At 55.1% G+C, this 13,187-nt stretch overlaps 1 protein-coding gene across 1 annotated transcript; it reads left to right on the top strand.

Annotated features, from left to right (window-relative positions):
- The first annotated feature begins 102 nt into the window (after window positions 1-102).
- On the top strand, window positions 103-10,499 carry LOC140708812 (uncharacterized). The gene is given in 7 exon segments (XM_073005614.1): window positions 103-575; window positions 8,685-8,829; window positions 9,714-9,815; window positions 9,817-9,884; window positions 9,887-10,026; window positions 10,029-10,064; window positions 10,067-10,499. Coding segments are annotated over 6 exon segments (450 nt in total). The 5' UTR covers window positions 103-575; window positions 8,685-8,770; the 3' UTR covers window positions 10,112-10,499.
- Window positions 10,500-13,187: the final 2,688 nt, after the last annotated feature.

The raw sequence follows: 13,187 nt of genomic DNA, 5'->3' as shown, positions 1-13,187 counted from the left end.
CTCGCCCTCCCCGGCCGCCCTCCTCGCTCCCTCCCTCCCTCCCCCTACCCCGCCCTGCCCCCTCCTCGCGCCGCGCCGCAGCAGGGAGGGCGCGCTCCGGCCGCTGTGCTCACTCCTCCCCCTCCCAACCTGGCGGCCGCCTCCCTGTCTTATCTGCCTCCCGCTCTCCAGGGTCTCCTCGCTCTTTTCATTCCTCTCTCGGCCTCTTCCCCTTTCCCTCACCCACCCTCTTTCGAACCGAGGGATCACAGACTCTCCCGTTTGGCTAGGGGGACGACCCCCACCCCTAGCAAAACTCGACCACCTCTGACTTCATGAAATCTTCTTTCTGTTTGCCCCCTACAGCAGCCCCCGCTGCCCATCCCAGGACCCTGCCGCCCCCAGCGGAGTGGACCCAGCCCCGCCCCTCCGCCCCCCTCCTCCTCCTGGCCCGCCGGGCTGAGTGGTGCTGCTGCGGGTGCGGCTGCTCGGAGCCTCCCGGGCCGCCCTCCCCAGGGCCGATACTGACTCCATCTGTCAACTTCGTTTAGACTTTGCCGCCCTCAGCCACACGCCGGGGTGCCAGACGCCCAAAGGTAACGTGCCAATCCTCTCTCTTTCTGGCAGGGCCAGTAGGCTCCCCGACAATTGTTAGGGCGACTGCGGGGCGCCGCAGGGTTGCGGGCCGCTGGCGACCGTGGACGTTTTCAGAACTTTGAGCAGAGGGATTTAGACTGAGAAACCTAAGCCAAGTTTTAAAGACTGGAAACCTGGATCTCATGGGACTCATGGCTGCATTTGCTTCCACTTCTTCCCCCCACGCCCCCGCCCCAGTTAGTGTTTTGTAAGAAAAAAATGCAAAAAGAAAAAAAGAAAGAAGGAAGGAAGGAAGAAAGAAAGAGAAAGACCCAGAGATAAGCGAGATAGCTATATTTATATGCAGTCCTGAGGGGTGTGCTGTCACTAGATTTACGTCCTCTGTCTTAACATGGCCCACCCAAAACTGTGCCAGTTCTCAGCTAACTCCTGTCCGAGAACACTTCTCCCCAGTTGTGGCTAATTCCTCCCTAAGTAAGAGTCGGGCTCTGAGAGAGAGGTGCCCTCGGGAGCAATCATTTCCAATGAGACCCGACAGTTAGTTATTGGATTACACGTGCGGGGAAATGTAGTCCGACCAGGGATAGGAGCTGGAAGAGGGAGGAGGAGAGCAGGAGGCCGGAGCTGACGGGGCCTCCCAAGGGCTGAAGGGGGAGGCCCAGAAAGAAGGTGCTGCAGACCAGGGAACCAAATGGGAGGCAGAGCTGGGCACCCCGCTGCGTCTAGGCTGAAAGGACAGAGGTGCAGGGGTGTGCCTGCTGGGGAGCCTGGGGAGTTGGAGGAGGCCGGAGAAAGGGAGGTTGTGCAGTGATCGGGAGGGAGACACCAGGGAAATAGCCTTCAACTTTCAGCCGCACAGCCGAGGCAGGCCCCGTGGGGCGGCAGGAGCCCGGTGTGCCCCTGGAGTGCTGGGGGACTGCTCCTGGCTGACTGTGCTGGTGGGGCTGTAGATGCAGAGAGGGCGGGTGGGGAGGGGAGGGGAATGTGGGAGGGGGTGGGCCGGGGCTGGCCCCAGACAGTGACCTGAGGTTGAGTGGAAGCAGGCTTTTTCCATCAGACCCTGCCTGGATACCACACACAGAGACCGAGTGTCAGTTTACTGCCCTGAGCCGGCTCCTTCTCCCTAAGCTCCACAGTAATTAGACAAAGAAAACCTAAATTAGCTGAACAGGCGTCGACAGCTTCCTCCAGAGCACCCCTGGTACCTACATGGGAATGTGTCCGAAAATGGCTTGATTGTAGCCGAGAGTCAGCTAAGAAAACACCGCCAAACTGAACTCAGTTTACCACTCATTTCCAATAGAAAAAAGAAACAAGTCGCTCTTTTCCGGGTGGGATGTTTTGATTGGGTTGGGGTAGGGGCTGTGCAGTTGTTTCCACTTTCTAAGAATTTCTGACTGACTGCTGAGCGTTTGTGGGGGGTGGGTCTCTATGTATTTCATGATATTTTTTCTCTTGCCCTCATTTGTCATTTTATGTGGAGTAACTAAAAAATACGTAACTAAATATAAAAGTAAATATAATGTGTTCACTAAACCAATGCTCTAAGTGCCTAAAATATAATTATTTTCATAAAATAGAAGCTGGAATGGGGAGGACAGATAGGATCTTAAAGGAGTTCTACTGACACAGAGTTCTGTGTGTGTGTGTGTGTGTGTGTGTGTGTGTGTGCACGCATCAGCCCAGGGGAGAAGCTTGTGGGGAAAAGGACAACTATCTCACTTGTAGTTGGGGTTGGGAGGCAATGGGCTTTGGAAACATTCAGCACTCATTGTCACTTAGCCACGGACCCTCTCTGTTTCTCTGTGCCTGAAAATTATATGTATTTGGATCTTAGGGAATACAGATCCAACCTTTTAAGAGCAGGCCTTAAAAGGTTTTAGGACCTGGAGACTGAAGAATAAAAGACGCTAACCCTAAAATCCAGGCAGGACCAGTGATAACCTTCTGTACTAGTAGCTCCCAGGTTTCAGGTCATCCTCTGAGAATAGGATGGACGCTATGGAGCCAGTTTCCGGAAAAATACTTCCAATTTGCCTGGGATTTTAGGAAGTCCACAGGTACGCACGCATTAAAACAAACCAACAAGCAACAAAACAAAACAAAAACAAAACAACAAAAAACCCAGATTCTTTTAGTTTCTACCAATTCAGCTGGTAAACTATGAGGGATTTTTAAAAGGCTCCTGTCTCCATCCAAGTAACAGCAGTATCCATTTTACCGAAACTCTAAACTTGCAAGAAATCCCACTTAGAGTGTGGTGAGTGTTAGGAGGGCCAGCCAGGTCGTGGAAAGGCAGTGGACATTGGAGAGCTGTTAGGGCCAGGAGCCGGTCTGCTGACTGGAAGCCTTCCCTCTCTGCAGGAGTCTGCATACTGCTCCTATAGACCCTGAACTCCAGAAAGATAAGCAGCTTGGGGCCTTCTTAAGCTATATCAGCAGGAAGGCTCCCCTCCAAAACTCTTTCTTGGATACCCCACTTCTGCCTCTGGAAACGACTCTCATGGCATAGACCACCACTGGGTCTATAATTACTAAAGCCCTGTATCTGTGTGTTACAGACCTCGTAGGTACCATCTTGTCACCCAATAGCTGGCCCAGATAGCCTCCTCCTCCTTTTGAGATGAGGAAACTGAGGCTCGGAGACTGGGTGACTGGCTACAAGTCACACAGGGGCAAGTGACAAAGCTGGCCTGCAGCCTGGGCCTGGAACTCCAAAGTCAGTGTTCCTTCCACTGCATTACAGCAAAACCTCTCTGAGCTTTGTTTTAATCACTGATATATACAAATCTCTTGAGGAAGAATGTATGTGATAGCAAATTATGTCAATTTCTGCATCCCTGGGAGGAATACCTTAATTTCTGGTTAGCAGACGGTTTAAAAGGAAAGTTGTGTTTGTCTCTGAAACAGAGCCTTGCTTAGGATGGCTCCCCCAACCCCCACTGGGGTTCCTTCTTATGAGGATGAGCTCTTCACTCACTTTCACTCCCTATAAATAACACGAATCTTGATTTTTTTTTTTTTCTTACGGGAAGGGAAGGTATGGTTCATATAAATGAGTCTAGATTAGCCAGGCAGTCCTTGGTTAACCTAAACTATGCAGCCTCCGGCGATGGGTCCTCTCTCCATGCCTCTTTGGTTGACTGTCCCGTCTGGGCTGCGGGTTCCTTTCCCCTCCAACCCTTTAGGTCCCACCCCTGCCCCAGCGCAAGGGAATGTAAACTTCAACAAGCTTGGGTTTCTCCGATTTTGTTCTGTAATCGGCGTTTTATTCTAGGAAATCTCCTCATTATTGCGGTTTAAATTTTGTGTTCTTAGCATGCTTCTTCTGCTTCGTGGGTTTTACATGAAATGGCTTAGACTAAACCAGTTACCGACAGGAGAGACGCATCCGCACCGCGCTGTTTGAGGCCAGCTAAGACGTCTCCTCCCGGCAGTTCGCGCCTGCAGCACCCCTCCCTTCCTTCCGCCTGGGCCCGGGCGGAGGGAAGCCTCTTCCCAATTCAAAATGAGACTGACCGCTGTTTTCGCTCTGTATTTAGGCGCAAAGTTAAGGTGTGTAGAGGATTCCCGAACTCCTGCGAGGCCTCTCTAAATGTGGACGGCGAGAACTCAGTGCTGGGGTCTGGGGGTGTCAGCGTGATTGAGGAAATGCTGCAAGAGCACCAGCCTGCACAGTGCAGAGGCCTCTTTAGAAACTTCGAATAACAACAGAAAATGCGGACGGGAACAGCATTAGGAGGACGCGCAGAGGCAGGGATTGGAGAGAATAAGGTGGCCCAGAGTGGGAATTTTACACCTCTCCTGGGGTCTGCTCTCCTTCCTCAGTCCAGAAACCCCCAGACCTCCGGGTTTGAATACCAGCCACCCAGTTCCAAATGTTTATTTGGATAGAGCCTTCCGCTCTCCAAAGGCTTGTGTCCCGGTCAGGGCTCTTTACAGCCACCTTCCTGAGAGATCCCCCAGTAGCCCCAGATCTCCTGGCCTCGGCGGTGGGCACGACTCGCTGACCAACTGGCTAGGTCTGAGGGTGCTTGGAAGGGGGGGGAAAGGATCCAATCTATGAGACCCTCAAGCGAAGACGGGCCTGACCCCACTTCCGCGCTTCCCAAATTGCGAGGCCCCTTCGATTGCGAGACGAGAACCTTGGGATGATCCCAGGAGCCAGCCCAGCAGCCTGCAGACCCCGATCCCCGTGCGGAGGCGACAATACCAGGCGGAGCACCTCTTCGACTTCGCCTACAGCCCGTTGCGTTTAGGGGTGGAGAGTTGCGGGGTTGCGGGGAGTGGGCTGGAGAGCAGGGACGGCCCGCTTTGTCTAAAAGGCAGAGAGAAGGGGCTTAGGTTGGAACAGAGTCGGTCTGCGTCTCCCAACGGGGCTGAAGAAGGGGGGGCTCCCAGCGGCTAAAGAGAATCAGTTGGGAAGCCTGTACCGCAAGTATTCCTGGAAGCAAGTGTGGGTGCCCTCAGCATGTTAACTTATCGCACACTGATGCTGCTGGAAGGGACGTCCCCATGCTTTAGGTCGCAGGACAGAGCGTGCAGATGCCTTGGAAACCGGTAGGAGCCAGGCTGCGTCCTAGGAGACCCGCGAGCTCTGCACACCTTCCCTCCGCGCTCCCGGCTGTGGCAACGCTCGGGGTCCTTTAGGGGTCCGCGTGCCTTTTGCTCCGCAGCCCCAGGCCTCAGATCCCCTCCTCCCGCCCGCCCTCCCAGGCTGGGGAGGAAGATGGCTAGGCCGCGCGCGGACACCGCTGGGCAGGGCTGGCGGGGCCTCGGGGCCCACCCAGGAGGCGCCCGCGGGGCCTGGAGAGGTCACTCCGGGCACTGCACGCGGGAGGGTGCGCGCCCAGGGCTACGGAAGACACCAACCAAAGGCGCCCGGAGGTCGCCAGGCCGCGCCTCCGATGCCCCCCGACCGAGACCAGAGGCTGGCCGGCTGCGGCCGCGTGGGGAAGCGCCCTGGAGGTCCCAACCCAGCCTGGGCAGGCTTTCTTCTCCCGTCTGGCTGGTCTCCTCCCCGCTGCCCTCCCTTCCCCCAAATAAATAAATATTTCCGAGGGCAGCGAACTCCGCGGGGCGCCGGGTCCTGAGCGCCTGGGCGATAGATGAACTTCTGGCGCATCAAAACTCCCCTCTCGTCCTCCCCGCCGAGCTCAGGATATGGCGCGCGCTCACTTCTCTTCAGAAAAGGAAACGTAGCTCTTCCAAAAATATAAATCAGCTCTGACGTCCAAATATTTCTTTTGTCCTCCAGCATCCTCTGTGGGGATAAATAAAACGTGCTCGGCGCCCAGAGGCCGACTAGGGACCTCAGGGCGCCCAGACGCCGCCTCCGAGGAGCGGCTTTGGGGACCCCCCCACCTCGACCCCTCCCCGCAGCCTGGCCAAAGGCCCCGGGCCCCGGATGCGGCCTGACCCTCGGGCGGGCTGCGGCGGCGGGAGGGAGGGACCAACCCCTCCGCGGAACCCCGGCGGCCTGGGAAGGCCAAAGGCGCCCGAAGTCAACCCAGAGGGGGCGGGGAGCTCGCTCGCGATGGGCCAGAAGTGGCCGGGGAAGCTCCGGGAGCGCCCTAGACGAGTCTGGGCCCCAAGGCTGCCTCTCCAGGCCGAATTGTGTCAGGGAACCTGCCCCCCCCCTTCATTTCCGTCGGAGTTCCCGACCCCAGGGCAGCCGCCTCCTCGTGAGGACCCAGAGAAGTTCAAGTTTGGAGCAGAGAGGGCCCGACTGGGTCTTCTCCCAGCCAAGGCCGAGGCTGCTGCTCCTCCAGAAGCCGGGTGGCTTTGCGACCTCAGAGGACACCGCCGGCCTAGGGCGTGGCCCTTGAGGCTCTCAGCCCGCCAGACCCGGGGACGGCTTGAACCAGGTGACCCTTACCGCCACCCCCGCCTCCCAGCTCCCTCCTCCAGCTCGGGGGAGGTGGACAGGTTTTCTGTAGCGGCTTGGAAATCTGTGCCAAGGGAAACCACATGCACGAGGGTGGTTGAGAGGTAGGGTTCTACAGGGACAGAAGTAAAGGTGACATTCTCCTAGGGGAGCACGGTGGCTGGAGGCGTGTCCGCCCCTCCACTGTCCTTCCTGCTCCCCTGACTCCAAGGCGCTGAGAGCCCACGGGCCTTTCTGCTGCCTTCCTTTCTCAAGAAATCGCCCCATGGCACCCACGCGGCCAGTCTGCAAGGCTTTGGGGGTCAAAGGGCCCAGGCAAGGAGAAATCTCCATCTGCCAGCTCATCCTGCCCTCAGGCCCTGTGCCCCACACCGAGGATTGTGTTCCAGGCCTGGGGCCTCGGGGCTGCGCGGCGGGGGCTGTTCACCGACCGCCCCTTCTCTCCAGGGGGGTCTTTATTGATGAGCTGCCTCGAAAACCCCCGCCGAGAACGTCCCAGAAGGGTTTAGACAATCCATCACCCACCACTTCAAGAATGCTTCCTCCCTTTCAAACACAATCCTCGCACACCAGACGGGCTGCGGTGGGGAGGGGCGCGCACTTGAAAAGAGAACAGCTATATAATCAACGTCAAAGCCGTCCCGCAACCTTTCGGAAACAGGGACTCGGGCCAAACATCCCTCAGGATGATTTACTGGGCCCCTCGCCCTCTCCGCCTGCCTCCACGTGACTCTCGCCCGCGCCCGCACGGCCGCCGCACACCCTGCCCGGTGCCAGGCAGCCCCGGGCCCCTCCGTGGGGAGTTCGTGTTTTAGGAGAAAGTGCTTTTCTCTCTTGGGGCCCGGGGGGAAAGGGGTCTCGGTCTGGCCAGAGAGCTTTGGTGGCTTGGTTACGGTCTCCTCGTGGGTGAACTGCGAGGGCCGGGCCTGGCCTCTCGGAGCCGTCACATGCAGGTCACCCTCCCTCCTGCCGGAGCCCCGGGATTGTGCAGCCCGGGCTGCGCGTCCCTGTTCCCCTCCGCGTGGGAGCGGGAAGACGCCGCAGTTCCTCTCGCTTCCGCGGGGTGGCGCCAGGCTCTCGGGAATCGCGGCCCGGCGCGGCTGCCACCTGCTCGCGGCTCCTGACGCCCGCGACCCGTGTCCCCGCAGCCCCCGCAGCCCAGGCCCCAGCCCCGGCGTTTGTTTCAGACCCGCAGGCGGCAGATTCCTGCAGTGTCGCCCGTCTCGCACTCGGTTGGCCCGCTTAGGGCACGTCCTGCTTTCCTGCCCTACCCGGACCCCCGAGAAGAAGGGGCAGCCGAGTCACGGGTGGGCACCTCTCCACGGGACACGAGCGTCTTTAGGCTTTGCTGAAGAAACGAACATTCGGTTCCGTTATTTTGGTTCTCCGAAGCAAGGGGCAGGGGCTCGGTGCCTTCCTTTGCAAATTGTCTTGGAGCTCCTGGAGGTGTCCTGCGGTTTGGGGGAAAACGAGCAAGTCAACACATCGTCCCGCGCACCTGCCCCTGGAGAAGCTGGATTCGGCTGGCTCAGCGCAGCGTCAGCGTTCTGTCCCGGAGGACGTACCTCGTCTTTCGGTGGTTACAGTGACAGAAAGACAACGATTTTTTAAAAAATATCATTTCTCATTTCTTTTAGCTTCTTAAGAAAAGCCTTGCAGCTGCCTAAACTCGTCCTGGTAGAAGTCTGCAAGATAGGAAGGAGCTTGAGGGGTCGTTTTGGGGCCGGCTTGATACAAAGGGGAGGCACCAGGTGGATAGGGGTGGCTCAGCCGGGGCTGCAGGATCTTTTTTTGTATTTGTTATTATGAAAAAAGTTTCATAGTATACCCACGTGGAGAGAGTATACAGTAAGCCCTCTCATACGCTCATCACCTACATGTAACAATGATCAAGGTTTTGCCACACTTGCTTCATTCATCTTTCTGTTTTCATTTCTTGCTGAAATATTTTAGAGGAAATCTAGACATCATGTTTTAAAAGTGCACTTTGTAACTCCTCTCCACATCTCCGGTTCTAGCTCTCATACCTAAGATTACATTTTGGCGTAGATACGCACACCTTCCGTATCTGGGAAGGCTGGGACATTGTCTGGATGTGTATTTTACAAACAGAACTCTCCGTTTCCCCAGGTGACTTTCAGTTCTGAGTTTCTTGGTTTTCTTCTGGCTGCTGGATCTCCAGAAAGGCTGGCAAATGTTCCCTCCCCCCCTCTTACTGCAGAGTGGGAGCACCGCAGTGGCTGTAACTGTGAAAAGGAGTGCTGTTTCCTTCAGTCACCAGAGTTAACCCCAGGATGCCTTCCATATATGCGTGACAACATAATGTATCGCAAGAGCACGTGTCCTTTGAAAATATCTGCAGGTATGCATTGTCCATGTGCATAGTACAGCAGTTTCCAAGTCATTTTTTCCTTACAGTGGCTAGCTGTGGGAGAACTTTTCATATCATCTGAAAGTGCCTGAGGGAGAATTTTGGACTAGGCTGGGGGGGTGAAGGAGTCATGGGGAGTGGACTACGGAGCATGGGAGATAAGGTTGGCTTTATATGCAGCCCCCTGACCCCAGGACTCTGTACACGTATTTCACAAATAGTTGTTTATTGATTTGATGTTTTTGCTCCCTCAACAATCCACGTTGTGCTCTTAGCATTTCCCTCACCCCCAACACCACCCTGCTCAGATAAGTGGCGATGGGGTGGTCAAGAGTAGCCCTAGATTTACAGTTTGAGAAGTGCACCTGCTCCTGATTACCTTAAGTCACTTAACAATGTTGCTGGGCTTGTTTCTTTTTTATGGTATAATGGGGATCAGGAAAATAAAAGAAAGAAAAAATGATGCCCCCTCCCACAGTTATTATAAAGGTGAAATAACGGTTATAAAAGGGTATTAACATTCTGACATACACACATTTATAGTTATTTTTGGTTCAATCCAATAAAAACACTGTTTAGTTTTAAGGCACCCTCTAAGTTTCACAGTACTTGGGATCTCTCCTTCCCTGGGTAACCTCTCATAGGCGGATTTGGGTTTGTCTTTAATGAAGAAAAGGTGGGTCCATTGTCTACAAGTGTAAGGCTGCCTATGAGGACTGGGGTCCCTGGTCTCCGGGTGTTTTCGGCCTGCGGGTTGGGTCTCTAGGGCTCCACTGCAAAGAGGGAACTCTGGGAGAGGGAGAAGGAGAGGGGATGCTTCCCTTGGTGGGACCTTGAGGTTGGTTCCTCCAGGTAGATCAGATTCCTTTGCAGCACTAGGGGGGCTGTCCAGCCACAGACAGCCGGTCTGCATTCGAGGAGTCCTGTGCCCCCGAAATCCCATCCGGCAGAATGTGAAAGTGCAGTGGAAAGAAAACGCCCGCGCAGCTCGCAAGGGCGCCTCGCGGGTTCCTAGCGGACGTGGCCGACCGCAAAGCCGCCCCCGCGTTTGTTTCAGGCGGGACTTTCTTCCTCTCCATCCTATGCAAGAGAAACAGGCTCTGGACCGTCCTGTGGGAGGCGGCGGGACAGCGGAGGACCCTCACCTTCCACCCGCGCCACAGCGTCGCAGGAGTCCGCTGGCCGGCGACTGTCTCCCACCCCCAAGTACGCCAGGAGACCAGGGGCCGCCGCCCGGCACCCCTACTCTACCCTGTGGGCTCGCAGCTTGGCTCTGAAAATGAAACCTGCCCTGAGAAATGCTAAGGTCGTCAACGCTTTTTCCCATTTAAATTTTTTTTTTTTCTCCTGTGCTTTCCACCCTCCCTCCTCCTCCAGAATACCCTGCACTTGCCACCTACGTGATCTGGAACAAGTTACTTTGTTTCTGCACCTGTTTTGTGATTTCTACGATTGGGATCATTATAATACCTAACAGTGTTGTTGGGAGGATTAAACGAATTAATACAAGCCAAGCTCGTAGAACGGCGTGCGGCATGTGGAAAGCGCTCTGGAAACGTAGGCCCTGAAACTGACGGTGCAGAGTCCTCTGAACTCGGTCCCGCGTGGGCCGGCGAGGCCCTACAGCTTTCCCCAGGGTGGTTTCGGCCGCGGCACGCACAGCTTGGGGAGAATTGGGTCCCTGCGCCTCTCCCAGCCCCAAGCAAACTCCTGTGCTTTTAGGATTTGGTTAAGAATTGAATTAGGCACGGAGCCGGGAGATAGTACGAAAAGTCGGGGCCGGACCCAGGGGCCGACTGCTTAAGCCGGAGCGCGGGGAAGCGAAGCAGGTGCGCGCGGGCGGGAGCGCGTGGTGGCCGCGGCGCTGGCCGGAGCCGGGGTCCTGCGTGCTGTGGCCTGTCTAGTTCTCCAAGAGGGGCCTGGTGGCCGGCGTCGGACTCAGCGCTGCTTCTCCAGGCCCCGGCGGCGCCACCCGCGCCAGCTCCACGCCTCGAACTGCTGGAGGTGCGGAGTGCTTTCTGCAGCCGGGCGCAGTGGCGACCCCGGCGTGGGAGAGCGCCCTTCGCGAGGGGTGTCACCGAGGGCGGCGTCTGGAAGCTGGAGGTGGAAAGTGGGGAGGGAATTTCTGTTTTAGCATCTTCTCTTCCATGTCTGACCCTTGGCCAGGTTCGTCCCCGGGTGGAACTTGTCTCCAAAGTTTGCTTGGAAAAAGCAGACGACAAACGGTCGCATTTCCGCGGTCGTCTTTTGCCTCGAGGCCGGCGCGGGCCTCTCCGGGACTGGCGAGGCGGCGCAGGGCCGGGAAGGGCAGGCTGGTCTCACTGTGGGCGAAACCGGCCCGGCAGCGGCGGCCGCGGGGCGCGAGGCGCGAAACCTCAGGCAGCGCAGCCGCCGCCGGGCACCGCGGGCTTGGACGGCCTTCGCGAGGGTCCGGACGCGGCCGCTCTGCCGAGCTAGGAGGGCGGAGAGGGAGAGGGGAAGTGACCTCTGAACCTCATCAAATGCAAATGTTACGAGAAGCTTGTTAAGGAAGGAAAAGCGGAAGGGCAGGGAAATGGAGAAACGTGGAGTCCACCTGAGGCTTGAATGGCCTTTTTAGAGTTCCAGGCCCCCGGGATTTGCAGACTGCTCTGCGGTAGACCGACTGCTGGTGATGGACTTTGCATTTTCCCGCAGGAGGGTGAAGCTACCAGCCGACTTCCTCCAATAAGCATATTTTACATATATAAACACCTTTGCAGTTTTATAGCCATTTAAATAAACCATTCATATAAACTCTTACTCTTAACACGATCCTCACGAAATAGCTTTTATCTCAGATCATTTTCACTCTTCTTTTAATTACCGGCTTTTGTAGCTTGGGTTTCACCTCCGGGCTGATGGCCAAAGTGTTTTTACGTTCAACTTGGCCGTCCGTTCCGTGGCACCTTACTACCGCAATAACTTTCCCCATCAACGTGGACACAGAACAGATTCAACATTTAATTTTCCCAGTTGGACGGGTAGTATACTTTCGGGAGAAGCAAACGTCCCTTTCGTTTGGTCCTTGCTCCTTCTTAGTTAGCGAGGGAGAACGCCGGTGGGGCCTTCAGCTGCAGTATGCTAACGAGTGTTGCAGCTGTGACTAGTTTTTGGCTTTAAAAAAGACTGACCGGCCGGGCGCAGTGGCTCACGCCTGTAATCCCAGCACTTTGGGAAGCCGAGGCGGGCGGATCACGAGGTCAGGAGTTCGAGACCAGCCTGGCAACATAGTGAAACCCCATCTCTACTAAAAATACAAAAAATTCGCCAGCATGGTGGCGCGCTCCTGTAATCCCAGCTACTCGTGAGGCTGAGGCAGGAGAATTGCTTGAATCCGGGAGGTGGAGGTTGGGTGAGCCGAGACCGCACCACTGCACTCCAGCCTGGGCAACAGAGCCAGACTCTGTCTCAAAGTAAGTAAGTAAATAAACTAATTAGTTAAAACAAATAAAAAAAATAAAAAAAGACTGATCTGCTTGATGAGCCAGATATTCACCTATTTACTCTTCAAGTCTCTAGACCTATTATAAAACGTGTCAACCATCTGAGAAGCTGTGAGCGGTTACCATATGTCAGCTTTTCATTCAGCAAAAGGGGAGGGGGGCTCCTAGTTTTTTTTCTCCCTTGAAAGGGAAGGCTGTTTGGGGACCTGAAAATATAAACAAACCCTCCAGAAACCTATGTTTTGGAACAAAATGTGTGTGGAAAGCTATGCAGGCCAGTTGGGCAGACAGGATTTGGGGATGGAGGCTGAGGGAGGCAGGGAACTGTGTAGAATCTGTGGGCAGCGGTGCCCCTCTGAGTGAGGGGACAGAATGCACTCAGGGCTCTGTGCTGGTGTCAGAGAAAGGGGCAAGCGAAAGAGGCAGAGAGTGGCAGATTCTCTTTAGGAGAATTTTCCATCTGGAAAGGAGGTTTATGCATCCATCACCATCTCTGGTAAGATGCTTGGTGTAGGTGGAAGGGCATATGTGGGCGTTGGCTGAGGGAATCTGCCTTACTGAGCTTGGCTAAAAAGGAACTTAATAAACTTCTTTTGTTTTGTGGTTTCTACCTATGGAAAACTGCAGTTGGAGGGCTCTCAGAAGAGATCCGAGACCGGAAACCTTTCCATTTGTAAATCAGTTACAAAAAATATGCAGTTGAGTTAAGCATTTTATGGCAATAGGAATTTAATAAAAAGGGAAAGAATAGAGCTGTATACAGTAGATAAGCATGGCTGGAGCATAAATTTATTACTTTTGTTTGTTTCATTTTGTTTTTATTTTCTAACACCAGAATGTGTAATTTCATAGCAATGGAAAAATGATAAGCAATTTTGGGTGTTTCCAA

Source organism: Chlorocebus sabaeus, chromosome 17 (genome assembly GCF_047675955.1).
Source record: "Chlorocebus sabaeus isolate Y175 chromosome 17, mChlSab1.0.hap1, whole genome shotgun sequence".
NCBI classification, from domain to species: domain Eukaryota; kingdom Metazoa; phylum Chordata; class Mammalia; order Primates; family Cercopithecidae; genus Chlorocebus; species Chlorocebus sabaeus.
This window is presented reverse-complemented; position numbering and strand designations above follow the sequence as displayed.